Source organism: Chionomys nivalis, chromosome 3 (assembly GCF_950005125.1).
Source record: "Chionomys nivalis chromosome 3, mChiNiv1.1, whole genome shotgun sequence".
NCBI classification, from domain to species: domain Eukaryota; kingdom Metazoa; phylum Chordata; class Mammalia; order Rodentia; family Cricetidae; genus Chionomys; species Chionomys nivalis.
This window is the reverse complement of record NC_080088.1, coordinates 8752805-8773936: the sequence shown is the minus strand read 5'-3', so window position 1 is coordinate 8773936 and position 21132 is coordinate 8752805. Positions and strand designations below refer to the sequence as shown.

The 21132-nt window shown below is 45.2% G+C and overlaps 1 protein-coding gene across 5 annotated transcripts in view; it reads right to left on the bottom strand.

Moving 5' to 3' along the window:
* Tiam1 (TIAM Rac1 associated GEF 1) overlaps positions 1–21132 on the bottom strand; it is a 353183-nt gene that overhangs the window by 79144 nt on the left and 252907 nt on the right. For all 5 annotated transcript variants that reach the window (XM_057763555.1, XM_057763556.1, XM_057763560.1 and 2 more), the window contains 4 exons: positions 12334–12558; positions 8903–9088; positions 3512–3658; positions 1743–1817 (listed from right to left, as the gene is read on the bottom strand). In XM_057763555.1, the coding sequence (XP_057619538.1) occupies positions 1743–1817; positions 3512–3658; positions 8903–9088; positions 12334–12558 (633 nt within the window). The remainder of the gene's footprint in view (positions 1–1742; positions 1818–3511; positions 3659–8902; positions 9089–12333; positions 12559–21132) is intronic.

Here is a 21132-nt window from a genome sequence, read left to right as displayed (position 1 = left end):
ACCCTGCAGATAGCTGCTACATTAGCCCAGTCAAATAAGCAGGGAAGAATGTGTTGGATCATCATAATGTTAGCACGCGTGATGCTCCAGTAACATGCCTTTATTAGGGTTAATAACGAGGCCATTGGTGGTAAATACGGATCTACAGACTCCCAAGAACAAGGCTAATCGTAGTGACATTCAAGAAGAAGCAACTTTCTCAGGAAACTCTGGGAGGTGGTAAAATGACTTCCATTAAGAGAAACAATGGGGTTCAGGAACTGAAGGCCTTGTCGGGGTCAATAAGAGAAACCCAGTTACGGAAGAGTCTCAGGCCTGCTTTTGAACTCTCCTACTTTCACAGATAAGTTGGCCTCCAGGGAAAGAATTGCCAAAAAAGCAATCACTTGCCTACAGCCCATTACCTACAATTGGAATCTTCCCAGGCTGTCCCCACATGCCACATTAAATACGTGCCCCTAGCACTGGATCAACCCTGGATTTGCATCTAAACTGTTCTTTGAGATGAGACTAAATGCCAGGAAGCAGAATTTTAAAAAGTTAGTCTAGAAAAATGGAAAACGCAGACACACAAGGAAACTCAAAAGCTTTGTCATTCCTATGCACAAGAAAGGGCATGACGTCATTGAAAATGTATAATGTATGCAAACTGGCCTAGTTCAGATATGACAAAGTACACATTAAAGACCGTGCTTGGATCGTATATAGGTCCATAGTTTCATTATGAACAATTATTCAAAGAGAGCACCGCGGGAGTATATTCCCTAAGCTAACCACCCCCAAACCCAGGGTGACACATCAGGGGGGGTTGGATGAAGAAAGGCTTCTCCTGTGACCACTCTTCTCCTGTTCCCTCCAATACTAAGAACTCCACACTCCTCTCATTTCTGAGGATCAGATCCTTCCAGAACACCGGGCTTAGCTACTGATGACTAATATTGCTAGGTGGCATGGTAACCAAAAGCTGGATTCTGTCGCATTGGTCCTGGGGATGGAAACCAGGCAATCACAGCAACATTGTGTTGTCCACACTAGAACCCCAAAGGAAAGTGGAACTGAGACCCTGAAAAGGGGGTGCTCTTTTTATGTTAAGCTACAAAAAGTGGCTGGGAGGCATCACTGACCTCATGAGGTGTCAACCCTAGCAGTCTGAAAGCCCCTATCAAACTCAAGCACAAGGCTGAGTCATGTCTGTGAATCTCAAGTTGAGTATCTGATTGGGAGGCAAAAGCATCAAAAAAAAAAAAAAAAAAAAAAAAAAAAAAAAAAAAAAAAAAAGAAGGCACATGATATCAGAACACTTCTGCAACTAATGGGAACAAAATAGCATGTGTGGGCAGGAAGTGAGGACACTAAGATCTCACCTTGTGGGAATGAAAGTCGTACAGAAAAAGGAATTAGCAATGACAGAAAATACTCAGCTAACTCTGAGCTCCCATCTTCTCTTGTACTCTAGCTGGAATCTCACAGATCAAATGATAAGGATGAGACATGTTATGTCAGCAGGGAGCTGCTCTTATTAGCGCCAAGATTTAAACAGAAAATGATTTTTCCACCTCACGGTAACCTATTAGATAGCTTTTTTAGAAACCTGATCATCAAGCCAGTTTTTCATGCTGAGCGTACATCGCCCCCCGAAACCACAGCACTGTGCCTATGCTAACACTCTTGAGCAAACCACAACACTGTGTCTAAACTGACGCTCTTGAGCGTCTCTAGAAGGAACGCGCGTGTATTTTTACCTTCCCATCTGGAACCGTGTCATCAAATATTCCCTCTAATGATTTCTTCACAGTGTCGGTCCCCTCTCCAAACACCTGCAGATAGAAAAGTGTTGTCTTAAAAAAAGACACTTAGCGAGTTTTTGTGTTTTATATAAAAGATAGAAAAGGTTTTCTTTTTATTTAAAAACCAGAAAACTGCCTATTTTTGAAATTTGATAAATTGTGTATCATAAAGCTATATTGAAAATGATCACTATTCAAACACAGCCACAGTAAATTTTGAATGCAGGCTATAAAATGAGCACATGCGACCAGGAGAAAGTCAATACTTTCTTTTTTTTATTCATTGTAAAAGAGGCTACAGAAACACAATTTTTTATTTGAGAGTTCTGAATTAGTGATGAGATTTCCCTTACAACATTTGTGGCTAAGCAAGATTTTTTAAAATTTTACTTTAAGAATTATAAGAATGATTTAAGAACATATTGTGAAGATGTTTGCTTGCAATTATTGAAATTCAGTCACACATTCCAGCAGGCTATAATCTAACTGAAAAGGTAAAGCCGTATAAACCAACAGTTTTGACAGAACATAAGTCCAACTATAAGACCACTCCTCCCGGAAGGAGGGGAAGGATGTTGATGCTAATGGCCTCCTCCTGCAGGAAGGACGGAGCACCATTAAGTCCCTACTGTGCCAAGTCCATGAATACGAACTCTCTATCAAGGCTGCTCAGTCCCTCACTCTCACGGCATACTTAACTGGTCCCCTTCAGCTTCCATCCAGACAAAAAAAGGCAGTTTATCAAAGGTGAGCATGTTGGTCAACTAGGGAATTTAGGACAACAACCTTGGACTAACCCTTTTAAAACTTCGTCCTCAGGGAAGTCGGAAGTCGGTGGCTGCAATGTAAATGGTATGGGAATGCTGTGATCAAGTCAGCTTTGCTCAAGGGCATCACCTGTAGGCTATACTGATAATCTGGTCATAACCTCTCACATGGCCAGTGCTTCTCTGTCCGGCCGCTGTAGCCCGTGAAATGAATACACCCTCCAAATAGAGTAACACCGCTCCTGTCTTCCTGCTTCTAACATCCATATGAATGGTTTGAGGCTATTCACTTCTCGGTGTCAGTGGAGACAGATGACAATAATGGACAGCAGAGTTTTCTAGAAGCAACGCCATCACGAGAGAGGGAAGAGAAGGACCACTGGGTGTGGTTCCCCAGGGCTCTGCCCACCATCAGTCTAGATGATGCTAGTCACAAGATCCTCTGCCAGCCTTGGACCTGAGCAGAAGAAGCCATGGTGGCCACGGTCACATTCACTTCTGGGTCCTCATTCCCACAGACAGAGGAGCTGCCCACCTAAGGCCACCTTCCAAATCTCAGGGGCAAAGAAATGAACGCATTTCCCTGGAGACCCCCATGATCCAGCACCTGAGACGGCTTAGGGAGACTACAGCCAATGCTCGCTTGGCTTCCTGTGGTGGCTGCTCAGTTCTGAGGCCTTACGTGAATTCATCACTGTTTAGTAGGTCGGTAATTAGCCAGCGCCTGGGTGGAGTGCAGGTGGGAGATGGATGGTGCTGACAGATTAATAGCAGAGCTCCATGTCTGGGGTATAAATTACTTATTAAAAACTGTCTAGCACAACCAACTTCACGTCCAGATGATTTAAAGTGTCAATAAAGAGAAACACACGCACATGCCTACACGCACACACATTTGCAAATCAACAGCCAAAGAAGCGACATCTGTAGGTGCTTTGTGCTGACTCTGGGACCTACCTGGTTGATGGTTGGACGTCCCTGCTTCTTTTTGGAGGTAGTGTCCAGGCCCCAGAGAGAAGAAAACCTGCTCCTTCGCTTGCTCGCAGACCTGGACATGGCTTGAGTGCGTCTTCTCACTCCGATCTCACCGGTGCGGGCTGCCACCTGGACCGAAGAAACCACAGGAGAGGTGGATCAGCACCGACATAGGCGCCTTGAGTTGACACACCGTCCTACCCACCCTTAATAAACCCTAGCATGCTACTGACCCCAGTGCTGTGACTCACAGACAGAGATTCCGGGAGCCTGCACTGGTGTCAAATGGTAAGTTGGCAAACTCACCACTATAGAAAACCATTTATTTATGTAGATAAAAATAATAAATATATAATCTCTTTATTGACTAAAAGAGCAACAAAATATGTCATGTGGTTAAGAGTTAGCTGTCCTCCAGTCTGCTTGACCGACTGCACCTGAAGCCTAGAACCATGCACATTCTGGAGATGCTCTCTAAACACTACAGAGCAGCCTCTGTATTTTAAATACAAATCATTCCAAGGGTCAGTTAAAAACCAGCAGACTATGGCCCCTACGATTCTACATTACACCTAAACTAGCTAATCTCTTCTATCTGTTGGGATCTCTTCAATCTCTTAGAATATACAAAATTATCCTCTTAGCTAGGGAAGTGATCACTGCCCCAGTATCCAGCATCTTCTCTAGGAAATCCCTAATGTATCTGGGCACTTAGCCAAGAAGTCAGGGTTGGCTTCTTTCCTTTTCCCAGAGCATGGGCTTGTGACCATTTCTGCTGATGGGATGGCTTCTAGGAAATGTTTTCGGGGGGCTTTCTAGTCATTTGGCGCGGCTCATCCCTGGTGATGAGGATGGCTGCATCACGGCCTCAATCATCAGGCTATTCCAAGATGGAAGACCAAGGGAAGAGAAACAACAACCTTGGGAGACTGGACCACTTGGCTACATCCCAGACCCACAATGGTACTCTCTCTCGCTCTCCTGTTTCACTGTGCTGGGGATTGAACCCAGGACCTGACACACGCTGGGCAAACACTCTATCGCTGAGCTACATCCAAGCCTAACAAAGGTACTGATGAATGGAGGGGTTTCTCTCATGTAAACCTGCACTCTCTCCCACTCCACCCCCTCCTATCTATCTACACACACACACACATGTACAGTAAACATAGATCCTCCATAGCTTACATGTGTTGTGTTTACATGAAAAGGAAACAACACTTATATTTCTTTTTAAAGCTATACTCTGCTGAGATCCCTGCAAGGCATCATGCAACCAGAGAAACATTTCAGAACAAGATACCCATATTTGAAGCTGCCATGGTTACAGTGGCAGAAGTGGGGATCCCTGAGGACTCCAGAAAGTACAGGGTGAATTTTACCCTACGGCTTGTAAGGAATGTCCCAGGAACTTCAGGGCTTCTCTGCCAGGAGATCTCAATAGGCCACTCACAAGATCTCCTTTCGAAAGGGCATGGCAGGAGGCTCAGTGAGTCAGACTGGAAATGAACCTCCCCACCTGTGCTTTGCCGCTGGAGGTGAATGTCTCAGAACCCACTTGACATAGATTCCCACGGGGGCAACTCCCAACATGACAGATGCCAACTGGCAGCAGTCTCAGGAATGAAATGGTGTTGGGAAACACAGGGGGCCTCCCAGCCCTCAGCATGTTGGCCACAAGGCATTTCCCTGAGTCCTCAGTATTGACAGGATCAACACAGAAGAAGCCCAGGAAGTAGATGGGCAAGGACCCCCACATGCGCTCAGAATGGGAACCAAAACAGCTTCTCCACAAGGGCATTAGGGAGAAGGGTTTTGGACTCAGATGAAAACAGAAGGTTGCGGGAGGCGGGAAGTCTTGCCTTGTCTCAGTTAAGTACTTAAGAAACACAGATCAGGACATTTAAAAAGTGGGAGCCAAGACTCCCATGGGAAATTTTATGAGAAAGACTTTAACCTACACTCATTCTTGAGGTATTTGTGTGGGGGAACCCACAAATAGAAGGCATCATAAAACATGTCAAATGTTCTGGTCTCTGCCTTCTAAGTTGAAGGCGAACCCTGCCTGTGAAATGATTAAATCAGAACATGCTGACACATGCGTGCTCCCATGGCTGTGTAAACAGAGGAGAAATGGTGTTAAACTTTAAAATCCAAACCAGATCAGCTGTTTGGTCTCAGCCAATTAGCAGACAGCAAGGTCTACTTGTAAGCACAATGTCTGTCTGTCTGTCTGCCCCCACGCCGCACAAAGATAGCCACAGCAAGGTCTACTTGTAAGCACAATGTCTATCTGTCTGTCTGCCTCCACACCATACACAGGTAGCCAAGAGGAGTCAGCACCCACTATCCATGGATTCAGGCAACATCGGGTCAAAATTATTCAGAAAAAAATTCCATATGTATTGAGACATTTTCCTCATCGCTATTCAATAAACAATAAAGTAGAAGCATCTGCATACCATTAGCGTGGCATTAAGCACTCTAGGTAATATGGTTAAAAGCACATGGGAGGAGGACACCGACCCCTTTTGTATCCCTGGTATCCTGATGCCACTCTTCTGAGGATGCTGAGGAATGACAATTACAACAGCCTTGTGTTAGCCTGCTCATTTCCTTCCCAGCGTGCCTCACTGTCTGCACCCACCATGTTCTGCGAACTGCGAGTGTCCTTCTTCCTGTCTCTCCCATGTGAACATGAGCCCCAGAAACATAGACTCTCTGTGCTCTTATGCCCTCACCACAAGGCTAGCAACTGACACATGCCTGGGCTGTGCATGTATTTATTTGCCAATGAAATGAATAAATAAAACATTTAAAATTAAAGGGTGAGCAGCAATAACTTAAAAAGTAACTCTGGAGTTTACAGTCTTGGGAGAGAAGAAAAAGCATGGGAAGAGAAACCTGGGCACACAAATACTCTCAGGACCTGGCTGCCTGCCTTGGGCTGCTTCAAAGGCTTGAGCAGCTATCCTCAAGTGCTCAGGCCTTGTGGGCCATAAGGGCAGCACCACCACCACCATGACTCCAGACAATAATGACCAGGGGGGTATAGAAAACAGGCTGGCAGAAGAACTGCGGGACAAGAACTCATGGGTTTCTCAATGACAGACCCACACAATGCCTCCTCTGTGGCGGGCACCTGACTACTTTATCAGTCAGCTCATCTGTGCAAACAAGAACAATGATAACCTTTCTTCAAAGAGTACAGCAGGGACCCTTCGGTTAATGAAGGCACATCATTCAGCAGGACTGGGATCTCCTAGGGAATGGGACTCCCACTGTAGCTCAAACCCCTCCCCCAGCCCTGATACCCTTGCACCTTCTCCTTCCATCCACCCCCACTTAACAGGAGGGGGCAATATCCTAGACAAAGGAGGGATTGAAAAAGGCTTCAACTGCCATTGAGAGGAGGGGACCCCGAGGGTCAAATGACAAGGAGAGATGAGGGGCGGGTATCCAAATAAATCAGATTAAGATTCTGCTGGGCATGTTCTGCCAGCTGATGAGGAAAATAGAAGCAGATACCGGGTAGTGTATCCTAACGTGCTCTGTCTAAAATAAAAGCCAGCCTGCACAGACCGGCAAGGATGCACGGACACCAGGACTTGCGTTACTGAAGCAGCTAGCGAGAAACGGCAGAAAGGAGCGGAGAGGCGGATTTACGGAACGAAACACTAGTCTTCCAAATAACAGAACAAAAGTCCCTAAGAATCACCAACTAACTGCCTCTTCCATAGGGTAGATTTAACTCACCTGCCACCAAATGAAAAAGCGCATACATCATAGACACGAAGGGGAATATAGGGGGCCCATAGGTCAATGACAGACAAGGAGCTCAGCGGCTTTTCCTTGTCTATTTCAGAGACAGCCACTTATAAGAAAGCAACCGGTGCACATGAGTTTGAGGTAGAAGGCAAATTGGATTTCTTCGCATCCTATCGTGTGACAGCAAGAGGGAAAGGGACGTGGGCGCTGGAGACTGACAGGTGGTGTCTCACTGAGACGAGCTTGCCTGCCAACAGAAATAAATAAATGCATGCTCTTGATTGGGACATTCTGACAGGAGCAAAGGGAAATCCCTCACATGGAATAAAGATTTGGCTAAGTTAAAAACTAGTGCTCAGGTCTCAAGGTAACAGACCTAGATCACGCACACCATAAATGAAAAGTAATGAAAATAAAAACAACTGGGTCCCCAGCAGTTCTAACTTTCCCCTCTATTCCTTACAAGGAAAACCAAAAACGAAACAGCCACATAAAGAGGGAGGCAAGCAAACCAGGGGCAGAGCTTAGCAGAACAAGAGAGTTTCTTAAAACTCTAGAAATTGGAGTAAGACCTCTTTCAAAGTACAGATCTCCCCCTAATTATCTGAATGATGATGCTAATCTGTTTACAAGGAACACAAACGCCCAGGACTGAATTATAACTTAGAATTCAGCTACACTCAGCTAATGCTTCCAAGGCAGCTCAGGACCCTGCCGTTGACTTCACTTCTAATTCCATAGCAAATGTGTTATGGGTGTGATATAGTTCTGGGGTGTCGACCTAGATGGCTAAAACTCGTTGCTTGTATACTGATTGTCCCCCTCTGGCAGAAATGGGTCCCAAGTACATAAAGCTGCTCGTGATTTAGCAAGTACTGAGAATTACCGTGTGTAAGCACACGGCACAATCACGCACTCTGCCGCTGCGGACTCGGACGAAAACTCCCCTCCTAGGACACGTGTCCAGCTACGCGTCACTGAAACCGGCCTTCCTCTACACATCATATATTAGCTGTCAAACTAGGATAAAGTGAAGAGAGACCTCCAAGCTGCAAAGATCTGCTAACGGTGTGGTGTGGGGGCAGGGGAGAATACACCTACGCCTCACAGAGAGAACAGAGCTATACGCACGAGGGAAAGCCCTCCATTTATCACGTACATAAGGTTATTAACTTTATGGTCTCAAATGCCAAAACTGTCTAAAAATAACATCTATCCACAAACACTGCAGCGAATATGTCTCAAGACTATCTTTATGGGTCTGGGATGTAGCTCAACGATAGAGTGTTTACCTAACATTTGTGAGGTCCTGGGTTCAATTCCCAACACCACGGGGAGGGGGTAGGCTGGGGTGTTAGAAGGAGTCTGGGGAGACAGTGCCTTTTGCATTTTTCTTGCACAATAGTCTTAACCCTATCAAGAGAGGTTTAATTACATTCCCACATAGGTTTGAACGAAATTCTGCATGAATTGCAAAGTGAGATGAGTTTGGAAATCTGTACAGGGCAGCAAACTAAGGAAACAGCTGAGAGACTCCTGTCAAGTCCTACTCAGGATTAAGAACCAAGATGAATATTTTTCCAAACTTCATTTGCTTCTACTCACCAGGGCATGAAAAGACGATACAGAAAAGATCCCAAGGCGGCCCATTGCCACTTTCGTCGGCCGGCTTGCAAAAGCAAGCAGCCTTTTGGGGTTTGGCAGCTCCCCGCCCTGGAGGCTGGCTAAGTAACAGCGGAAACGAAACAGGTCCATCTGGAACTGCTCGAGATTCTGCTCCCAGACAAAGATCTGCAGTGGTGAAAAAACCAGGAAGAGAAATGGGAAAAGGAGAAAATAAACGTTAGCCAAGAATAGGGCAGATCAGTTGACTGTAAAGGTGATAATTATAATTCTCGAGGGGAAACAATGGGGCCCCTAGGTCTCCTATCTGTGACCATAAACACAGTATCATAAACATAAAGTACATTGTTAGTTATGGGTGCTCTCCTGGCATGGAGTTCACAGGGATTTTGGTGGGGGTGGGGAGAGCATGTTTGGTATGTCAATTCTGACCACAAACCTAAGACAGAAGGAATAAAAATGTAGGGATCTCCAGTACTAAGGAACACTGTTGATAAGGAGAGGACTTTTACTAAGAAAAGTAAGGCCAATTACAGGCCAAAAGCAAATAAACCAAAAGCTTTGTTGAAAGTGGGGAGGTTATTAAAGAAAGGGCTGAGAGTAGTAAACTGTCCCTTGCTCAGCCTAGGCATGGGGGCAGGGAGCTTAGTCCCGGCTCAAGGAGGTTCATGGGACAGATTTAACTGACTTCTCAGGGGAGGCCTTACCCTCTCTGAGGAGTGGATGGGGGGTAGAGTAGGGGGAAGGTGGGGGGAGAGGGAGTTGAGGAGGGAGGAGGAACTGGGATTGGTATGCAGATAGATAGATAGATAGATAGATAGATAGATAGATAGATAGGCAATAGATAAATTATAGACAGACAGATAATAGATTATAGATAGACAGATGATAGATAGACAGATGATAGATAGGTAGATAGATAGATAGATAGATAGATAGATAGATAGATAGATAGATAACAATAGATAAATTATAGACAGACAGATAATAGATAGATTATAGATAGATAGATGATAGATAGATAGACAGATGATAGATAGATAGATAGATAGATAGATAGATAGATAGATAGATAGACAGACAGATGATAGATAGATAGATAGATAGATAGATAGATAGATAGATATACAGACAGATGATAGATAGATAGATAGATAGATAGATAGATAGATAGATAGATAGACAGACAGACAGACAGACAGATAGATAGATAGATAGATGTAAGGTCAACTACAGGTCAAAATCAAATAAACCAAAAGCTTTGGTAAAGTAGGGTACTGTTAAATAAGGGTCAAAAAAAGTAGTAAATTGTCAACAGTGGAGATCCAGGGTTCCACCCAAAGCTAGTGTCCACACATGTCCTTGTCACTCAAAGTGGCAAAATAGCCTCTGGCTACTGATGTGGCATTCACATAAGACCACAGAGACCATATATATTCAAGAAAAATGCTCTGGTAGTAAGTGGAAGCTCACAGGACTAGAAAAATGGCCCAGCAATTCAGAGCATTGCTGCTCTTATAGAGGACACGAGTTCTGTTCCCAGCACCCACAGAGCACCTCATGACTGACTATGACTTTATTTCTAGTGGTGCTGACGCCCTCTTCTGACTTCTGTGGACACCAAAATGCATGTAATCATAAACATACATCAGGTGGCACCTATACACATAAAATTAAATCCTTAAAAAGGACAAAGTGAAAGCTGAGAGAGAGGCCACTGGTGACATCTCCCTTTTTAATCGTGATCAAAATGAGAAGACACAAGTTCATGACTTGATGTGGGATTCCCCTCTGTGTGCTGTGAATATGTTCTGTTACCAATGGTTAAGAAAGAAGCTGCTTTTAATCCCAGCACTCGGGAGGCAGAGGCAGGCGGATCTCTGTGAGTTTGAGACCAGCCTGGTCTACAGAGCTAGTTCCAGGACAGTCTCCAAAGCCACAGAGAAACCCTGTCTCGAAAAAAGAAAGAAAAAAAGAAAAGAAAGAAGCTGCTTTGGGCTATTGCAGTGCAAAATAGAGTAGGGCAGGAACTCCAAGTAGAGATAGAGGAGAAAAGAAGGCGGAGTCGGGGAGCCGCCATGTAACTGCAGAAGGAGACAGATGCTTTGGAACCTTACCAGTAAACCACGAACTTTGTGGTAAGATATCAAATAATAAGAATGGGTTAATTTAAGATGTAAGAGATAGCTAGAAATATGCTTAAGCTATTGGCCAAGCAGTGTTGTAATTAATGTAGTTTCTGTGTGGTTATTTTGGGTCTGGGTGTCCGGGAACGAACAAGCATTCTCCATCTACAATGACGGCACTGTTCAAAGCAGCCAAGAAGCTGCAAATAGCTCAAATGCCATCAAAGGAGAAATGGACAACAGTGCTGCATATGCACAATGCGATTAGCAGAGGCCCCCAAAGAGGCAGACGCTGATGGGTAAGCCCCAGCGCAAGCCAGACTCCAAAAAGCTACGCAAGGTGAAGAAGGCAGGCACAAGGGTCTCATGTTAAGCAATCGTATTCATACGGAGCATCTCAAAGGGACAAACCATTCACAACAGACCCAGGGACAGAGAAGAGCAAACACTTAACAGGAGTTGGGTTCCTCTTACAAGTAGATGAAGAAAGTGGCCACCTAACATTGAATGTTTTGACTGCTGCTAAATTGTTGACCCTTTACATGGTTTTGTTATGTGAATTTGCCTGAATTTAAAAACCACAGTGACCAAGACCATAAAGCACAGAGCAAAGGGGCCCCATGTGCCCTATAATAGTGACAGTGTACATACTGTTTTATTGTGGTTATTTCTTAAACTCTATAGTACAATGATTTATATAATATTTATATCTACTGGGTATCATACATGACCTAGGAATGAATTAAAATACATGAGAGGATGGTGTAGGTTATGAACACATACTATGTGTCCATTTTATGTCAGGGACTGGGGCATGCCCAGATTTGGGTTGCTGCAGGGGTCCTGAAATCAGTTCACAATGGGTAGTGAGGGACAGCTGAGTGGACTTTAAAAATCACCTTTCACTTTTTAAAATTTAGGATTCTAAGTCTGTTGAAGAATCAGGAACGAATTCTCCTCATAGCTTCACTCCATGGTAGATGGGGGAGGAAAGTATAGATTTTTCAAATACACAGATCCACCTAGAATCACAAGAATGGTGGGAGCTGGAGGGCTCTCCTCTCTGCTTTCCGCCTTCCATTCCATATCATATTGTTCCTTTAACTCATAACAATCAACTCTGAACAAAGGGTGAGGAAATTGACAGTCACAATAGAGAGTTTAACAGTCTGGGTGACAGGCTGCTGCCACGGTGAGGGGAGATCTTTAGAGATTCTGAGACAGCAAAAAAAAAAAAAAGCGAAGACCTAAAGAGTCTGCCAGCTCCACACGCAAAGAGACAGTCACCTGGTCCAGTATGGTCTTCTTCTTCTTCGAGTCGGTGACCGAGGACAGCTGCATCTCCCCCATCTTCTTCATCTTCTCGTCCATGTCGATCTTCTGCTCCAGCTTCTTGATCTCTGACTTGAGGAGACGCAGTGTGTCTTCCTTGTGGTGGTGCCTTGCCACAGCGGCTGCGCAGGCAGAGTGGATGGCGGTGATCCAGTTCTCCAGCTCCGTCTGGCTGGTGGTCTGTAAGAGGAGGGTGCAGGGAGAGAGAGCCACTTCTTAGAAGATGACAGAAACTAACAGTGTGTGTTCGGGGAAGCAGTGTCTTTGAGGCAAGGTGTCAGGTCTACCTACACACACACACACACACACACACACACACACGACTACCTAGACTTATCCCTTATAGAAATCCACAAAAGAAGGCCAGTCCCACCTCCAACCCCTCAAGTGGTACCCTCAAAGAAGCCGCATGTTACACAATGAACCTAAGAAATTCTCTTGCTTAAGTGATACTGCTAAAGAACGTCTCCCAGTTTTAAGCAGCTATATCAAAACTAGGGTTAGGGAGAGGTCAAGGCAACCAGGATCGATACTGCCTTAGGGAACTCTAGGAATACATCCATGAGTAGCAACAACCCAGCAGCCAGCCACAAACTACCAACAGCTTAAGAAGAGTACAAAGGCCAGGCGGTGGTGGCGCACGCCTTTAATCCCAGCACTCGGGAGGCAGAGACAGGCGGATCTCTGTGAGTTCGAGACCAGCCTGGTCTACAAGAGCTAGTTCCAGGACAGGCTCCAAAACCACAGAGAAACCCTGTCTCAAAAAACAAAAAAAAAAGAGTACAAAGGTGATGCTGACACACACCAAAGGACAGGTGACCTCCAAACAGGAGTACTTTAAGACAAAGAGCCTCTGAAAGGCAAAAGTGGTAAAGTTTGTGGGCAAAAACTCATGCAAAATTATATGCAAAATCATTAAAAACTCACAGGATCTGCATGAGCTCAAGTCAGACCAAATCCCAGCACAGGGGGGGGGGGGACCCAAGCCCCACTGCCGGCTGAGGAGTTACTGTCACTTGATTGCTACTGGGGAGCGGGGGAGTCGGTTTGCTTTATTGGTGTGAACCCTGGTTTATCAGCCATGTTCCAGGGCAGGCAGACTCCACACCAAGGAATGGTTTCCAACACAAACTGGGTTAAAAGATTGAGAGAGGCTGGCAGTGGTGGCACACACCTTTAATCGTAGCACTTGGTAGGCAGTGACAGGCAGATCTCCATGAGTTCAAGGCTAGCCTAGTCTACAGAGTGGATTCTACAGAGGACAGCCATGGTTATACAGAGAAACCCTGTCTTGAAAAACCAAATAGACAAACAAATGAGTAAATATTGAGAGAGACAGGAAGACAGGACAGGGGGCACACACTAAAAATCAAAGGGGAGATGGTGGGGGAAGAGAAAATATAACCAAAATAGGTTATATAAAATTCTCAAGAAATAAAAAAAAAAAACACTATTTTCTTAAACTAGAAGGTCACACAGGAAATATCTGTAAATATGGAGATGCTAGACTTTGTAGTTATCCCCAAACTCAAAGAATTCATATAACTTTTCTATTCATATAGACTTTCCTATGTATTCCCATAAGCCCAAAGAATTCAGTATAGGCAAAGGTGTTAGCTCAGCCAAAGAAATGATTGGCTTAGACGTTTCTTAGTAACACGAAGGTGGCTGCTGTCATGGTTTTCTTCTGCAGCACTAATCTCTATTTTTACCTCACTAGTGGGCTGTCTTACAAACAAAATTCCTTTAAGAGGACCCCCCTCCAACCCCAGCATTTTATTCCTTGGAGGCTAAGAATGGAAATTTTGGCAACCATTCTAATCTGAGAGTTTTGCATTCATCCAAAGATACAGCATCTAACATTAAAAAATGCTGTCTTGCAAGAAAACTAGCTTACAAACCTAAAATACCTAACAGTTGTTGTATTTATAAAAAAGAAATGCATTGCCAGTGGATAAAGATTGCAATCACCTAGACATGCTTATAATGGAACAGAAGCAGCGACTGGCAAGCAAACGGGGTTGATTTGTGTGGACTAAGTAGGGGAAGATGCGGTAAGGACATTAAGGTCACAGATAAACTGAGGTTTGGGCAGTCTAGGTGGTCCAAACTCTTATCTTTTATCCTCAGCCTTCTGGGTGGGAGCCACCAAGCCTGGTTACATATTTACTTTTGTTAGAAAAAGAATCAGCTTTCATGGAAAGTAATAATAAGGATTATTTTCTGAGGAAAAAAAAAAAACAGTAACTCCCATGTTGGCGAACGTTTAGAGCAACTTGAAGCCCTATGAACTGCTTCTGTCTGCTCAGAGTGGGGATAAATGCTTCAGAAAGCAGTTAAGTAGAACTGACTGAAGCTGGGCATATTAATGTCTTGTGGCCCACTAAATGAATTCATGGTACAGAACTAAGTATATTCATATACTCAGCAAAATTAATGTACAAGAACACATGTACACACTGAAGTGTTTTTTATTTATTTTTATTTTATATATGTGTTTTACCTGTATGTATGTTTGTGCCCCATATGTGTGCAGTCCTGGAAGAGGCCAGCAGAGGGTGTTGGACCCTCTAGGAATAGTGGTATAGAGCGGGGCGAGGCGGGGGGAGAAATCACTTGTGTTTCCCTCCTATGAGGAGCTAAACCCAACTCAGCCAAGGGCAAGGTTGTCCCTTCTGATGTCAGAGAAGTTATATCCATCTTTCAAGAAGTGGGAATGAAGGAGACAGGGCTGTAGATTAATGGTGTTTACCCAGCATGCCCATGGCTCTGCGTTTGATTCACGGCACATAAACAGAGTTGATGTCAATTGAAGCTAAATGTGGTATCCTGTAATTGCCCCAATCTCATAGGGAGTGGCACTATGAGGAGGTGTGGCTTTGTGGGAGGAAGTGTGTCCCTGTGGGATGGGCTTTAAGGTTTCTATGCTTAGGATACCGTCCAGTAGCTTAGATGATTTCCTGCTGCCTGTAAGATGTAGGACGCGCAGCTACTTCTCAGACTCCATGTCTGCCTGCATGCCGCCATGCTCCCCGCCACGATGATAATGATCTGAACCTCGGAAACTGTAAGCCAGCCACCCCAGTTAAACATTTTCCTTTATAAGAGTTGTCGTGGCCATGGTGTCTCTTCACAGCAACAGAAACCCTAACTAAGACATTAAACTAAACGTCATCAGTCTTGAACTTCTTCTAAAGGCCAGCAGACGGTGACTGCCTCCACAGGCCAAGGTGCAGCAGCGGCCAATGCAGAGTTGCATGCTAGGTTCAGAATTCTACTGTGGCCTGAGGAGAAACTGTTCTGGAGGCAGACAAAAGCAACACGGTGCAGCAATGTGAAGTGTGTCCACTGCTCTTGGACTGGGCACCTACATACACAGGTTAAGATGAAACAATTCTATGTATATTATATGATAATAAAAAGAAAAGAACAATCTATAAATGAAGTGGGCACAGCTGGTAAGGTGCGTGCACACAAGCATGGAGGTCTGAGTGTGAGCCCCAGCACCCATTTAAAAAGCTGTGTGGACACGCGCACTGTAATTCCAGTGCTGAGAAATGAATGCAGGAGAACCCAAGACTAATCAGAAAGCTCTGGGCCAATCAATGAAAGATCCTGTCAGAAAGAAAGGGAGGGAGGGAGACAGAAGGAAAGAAAGAAAGAAAGAAAGAAAGAAAGAAAGAAAGAAAGAAAGAAAGAAAGAAAGAAAGAAAGAAAAGAAAAGAAAAGAAAAGAAAAGAAAAGAAAAGAAAAGAAAAGAAAAGAAAAGAAAAGAAAAAAGAAAAGAAAAGAGTGAGTGGAAGATTGTCCCTGAGCTTAAACACACATCTAAGCACTGGCATATAAATAAATAGGTGGGTGGATGGATGGATGGATAGATGGATGGATAAATTACAGTCAAAGAAAGAGGAAAATGTCAGTCCTCCAGAACCAGAGAAACATGTGGTGACAGGTCTATGAAAAATACAGCCATCAGCCCCTTAACCACTAAGCATGTCTCAGCCATCTATCTCTAAAACCCTGGCAGTGGCTGAAGGCTTTTCCATTAGTGAAAATGTTTGCTCCTGCTGTCCCGTCTAAATAAAACAGCGGTCCCTGCCATCCTCCATCACCAAACCAAATCCATTTCTGAGCACAATAATTCACTAAAAGAGCTTTGGAGCAAAGCTGGTCCTTTGGCAGCAGCAAGAGAGAGCCCTGTGCTGAGGAGGGTGGGAAACGTGTGTGCTCCCTGCTCTCAGCAGCTACTTCTGTGAGGCAAAGTCTTCAAGCATTCCATCAGTTCCAGGCTCCAGTTCTGACGTAACCTCGGCCGACTGCTAACTTAATGCAGTGGGGTCCACGAAGGTCTCTCCACAGACTAAATTCTGACTCTTGGAAAAGCTGCTCAACCCATTAACCTTGTATCACCTCCTCACAGCAGGCAAGTGTAGTCAGGGACATGATCTAAGAAAGTGTTCACTGCCAGTGCCCAGTAGCCACAAAGGCAGAAGGAGAGACCACCCATACACACCCGTACACCCTGGCCCACCCTCACCAGTCATCCCCTCCAATCACACATGGCAGTGGACAGGTAGAGAGAATAGTCTTGTAATTCTTCCTCTGCCTTCTGGGGATGCTATAAATACTCTTGTGAAGTTCAGTGAGCGGGCAGAGGAAGAGAAGTTCTTGCCAACAGATAATCAGCAAAAAAAAAAGTATTTGCATAAGAGCCCCTCTGTGTGCGGAGATGTGATGAGGCTTGGGGCTTCATTATGTATTTAAATAGATCTAGCTTCAATTACCCACTGCATGGAGGACCCTCGGTGATTTCAGATAATCAATGGTTTACGTGAGTGGCAGGAAAGGGAGCCTCATTTTACACTGAAGAAATCCTGGAAAAGAAATGCCAGGCCTGAGGAACTAAAATTTGGGGTAAGCTGTGTTGAGAGATGCATAAGAAAAATTCTATAAAATGTTAAACTTCTTTTTTAATTTTAAAAGAACAAAAAGGGAAGGAATGGAAGTTTCCATCTTTTAAGAGGCCAGATGAGAGTCTTGTACGAATTCTTCAAAGGTCTGTTTCTCTTGGTTATAGTCACCATATCTAAGAGCTTTGTTAATACAAACCTTAATTAAGTGTACATTTTTAATATTGGTAAAGGGTTCTTAACATGGAGACTCTCCTCCCCTGCTGTGGGATACTGCTCTTGTACACTGTGAAGATCTGTCACTCATATTGGTTTAATAAAACACTGACTGGCCAGTAGCCAGGCAGGAAGTATAGGCGGGGCAACCAGAGTAGGAGAATTCTAAGAAGAGGAAAGGCAGAGAATCAGTTGTCAGTCAGAAAACAGGAAGCAAGATGAGAATACTGCACTGAGAAAAGATACCAAGTTACGTGGCTAAACATAGACAAGAATTAAGGGTGACTTTAACAGCTAGTTAGTAATAAGCCTGAGCAATAGGCCAAACAGTTTATAATTAACATAAGCCTCTGTGTGTTTATTTGCGACTGTCTGGCCGTGGGACTGAGCAGGGCAGAAACTTCCTTCTACACTCCCCCACTTGAGGAGGTCAGACAGTTATACACACAAACCTACTCTCTTCCTGTCCCCAACTGAAGGTCATTTTTATATAGGGGGAGTTGAGTCCAGGAAGTTAGGCACCAGAGAAGCAAGAGCTGCTGGCTGAAAATGAGGAAGTGCACTGATACCAGCCCTGTGAATGCAAAGCACTGGACAGGGCACTGGCTGAGTTGAGCAGACCCCTGAGAAAATGCCTACAAAAACTGTCCACTGAGATCCTTCCGCAGAAGGCCACTGGTATGTGACCAGGCTGTGAGAGTATCGGACCACATGCAGGTGATGGCCAGACAGACTGAGGTGACTGAGTATGAGCAGAGCATGGTCACCAGGTATAGGATGCAAGCCTCTAGTGGGAAAGTCAGAGAGCAGAGAAATAAGAAGATAGGCTGTGAAGCTTCCCTTAAACTCACGGTGTCCTTAGAAGAGCCCAAGAATCACAAGCTGGAAGTCAACAGCAGGTGCCTGTCACAGCGAAAGAGGAGCAAGGAGGTGAAAGAGAGGAGAAGGGAAGGAGGCGTGCTGTCCTTCTCAGAAGCCCACACCACTGAAACTAGCTCATGACAGACTTAAATATCCCCCTCTCCTTCATGAGGAGTTTATGTTGGGTCTTTCGTGACAAGGGGAAGCTGGATCTAATGGTCTGCACTGCATGTTTAGTAGGGAAACTTCTGGCACATTAACAGAAGGGTATGTCATGCCACTGTAACACCACTTTCCACTGTAACACCAAACCGTCCATCAAGGGGAATGGGGTTCTGGCCCGACCTATACCTCAGGAGGCCCCAAACCTTAAAGTGCTTCCCTTGAGGGTTTAGTGTCCTTGCTATGGCTTGACCATGCATGACTCCCTGCAAAGCCTCATGCTGAAAGTGGCCTCCAAAGTATCTGTGTCTAGTGGAGGCATCTGGGTCAGCAGCCTAGCCTTCCCGAACGCAGCAATGTCCTTGCTGCACAGTTAATTTTTCCGCTCCTGGAACAAGAGCAGGAGGCCAAATAATGGGTGCACACACTCCTGCTCGCCCCTTTCTGTTTGCACCCAGTTACCCTTCCGCTTCCTAGCAGGAGCTTGAAGCTGAATGCACCACCACCAAAAATGTTCCAAGGTGCAGCCTTAGGAGCAGGGATAGGATCCACAGTGTGGGGAAAACAGGGCTTCGCTACAGACCAGGTCAACTCAGGAATTACCAAAGAAAAGAAGGACCTGAGATGGAGCTTGTCCTACCTATAGAACCAAGGAAGGGGCATAAGGCTCCACCAGAATATCAACAAACTCACTTCAAGGGCAAACCCCACAAAGATAATGTTTAAAAAGAAATTACAGCTCTGTGTTTGGGTTCAGGGGAAGAGACTACCAAAATAAATGGGAAAGTCTTTACAGGCTAAGGGTAGATGCTGCAGGGGGTGGTTAAGGCACCACAAATGCAGACAGAGTTGACAGTATGATTTAAAGACAGAAAGATGTGGGAGAGGAAAACAGGCTCGACAGAACCTCAACGCAGGGTGCCCAGGACAGATCATATGAGGACAGGAGACACAAGCCCCACCAAGTCTACAAATAACAGGGGAAATGGCTCAAGAGCCTTGAACAGATAGCCCGAAGGTGTAGCATGAATGACAAAAACCCAGAGACAGATATTGGGGTTCAAGCTGAAGATCAGAAAAGCAAAGCAGCCAGCCAGCCACTAGAGAAGTCTCACCTCTACCAAGGCTGGGCAACTGCAGACTCAACCCCGAGCCTCTGTCTCCTCCTGGTTTATATTCCCCTCTAGCGCTGGGATTTAAAGCATGTGACCTTCTAGGACTGGGATTAAAGGTGTGAGCCACCACCACCTGGATCTGATTCTGCATTGATCTTGTGTAGCCCAGGGTGGCTTTGAACTCACAGAGGTCCATCTGCCTCTGTCTCCCAAATCCTGGGATTAAAGGCATGTGTCACCACTGCCTACTCTCTAGTGGCTTAGTTTTACCCTCTGATCTTCAGGCAAGACTTATTAAAACACAAATGAAGTATCGCTATAACAAGAGGAGAAGTGGACTTTCAGTCATGATGCCAAGAGGGGGAAATCTATGGACGGTCTACGCAAGTCCCAGCATGTTAAAGCTCCCCTGGGGTGTTTCCCACAGAGTCTACACACTGCATTCTCCCCAGCCTGTCCCTCCAGTCCTGGGCGTTTGTCTGTGACCTTCATGACGCTTCCTAAAGTCTGACATCTGGACGTAGGATCCCCAGGGATTGGTGAAACTCGAAACCTCTCCTTAGACACAGTGAAGCCATGTTCAGCTTCTGTAATATAATGGTTAGGAAAAGCACCGAGAACTTCCCTCTTTCTGTACTAGAATCCAAATGCTGCTGATGGGGACTCCGAGCAGGCTAATCAGCCGTTTAATCTGTGACTCCAGAGAAGGGTGCTGATGCTGCTTTGTCAAGTCTCCTTTTCATACACCCAAAGTCCTATTTCTTTTTATGAGGTGTTAAAAATATGCACAAAGTAGCCTAGTAAAAACTGTCTTCAGAAGTGGACAAAAACATACCAAGAGAAGGCAATCTGCCCAAGTCAATCTTTCTGTCCCTCCTTTATATATTCAACCACAGACAACTTTCTACTCATGAACACACTCTCCTCTTCTCTTTTCTCTTTCCCCTCTCCTCTCTCTCCCTTCTCCCCTCCCCCCCCGCCCTGTCTCTCTCTCGTCCTGTCTGGTGGCCATGTTCCCTAAGCATTTGGGACAGGAATTCGAAACCCATGTTGGGATGTCTCCTGCGAGTGGTCAAGCTGTCTGCAGCTGTGGCATCCTCTAGGCAAGAATGAGCGAGCCAGGAGGACACTGGACTCTGTGAGTGGCCGGTGTCGTCTCTGACATTGGGACGGAGGAAAGAGCTCTACCTCAAAGAGTTTGAGGCAGGAGCTACAGTCACACTCTGCAGACAGCATAAAACGTCTTCTATAACAGCTGCTCCAAAATCCCACCTCACTCCTGCCCCCACTCTGCACACAAAACCCCTTTTCTACTTCTGTGGGTAACACGGATCTCTTTTCCAGCGCAAATGTTTGGGTATCTGGGCAATGGGGTGGAATCAGCAGCGAACAGGCTCTGAAGATAGTGAGCACTGCATTGAGCCCTGGGGCTGAAATAACCTACAAATTATTTCCATAATCACGGCTGATCTCCCTTGCCTTAACCTCAC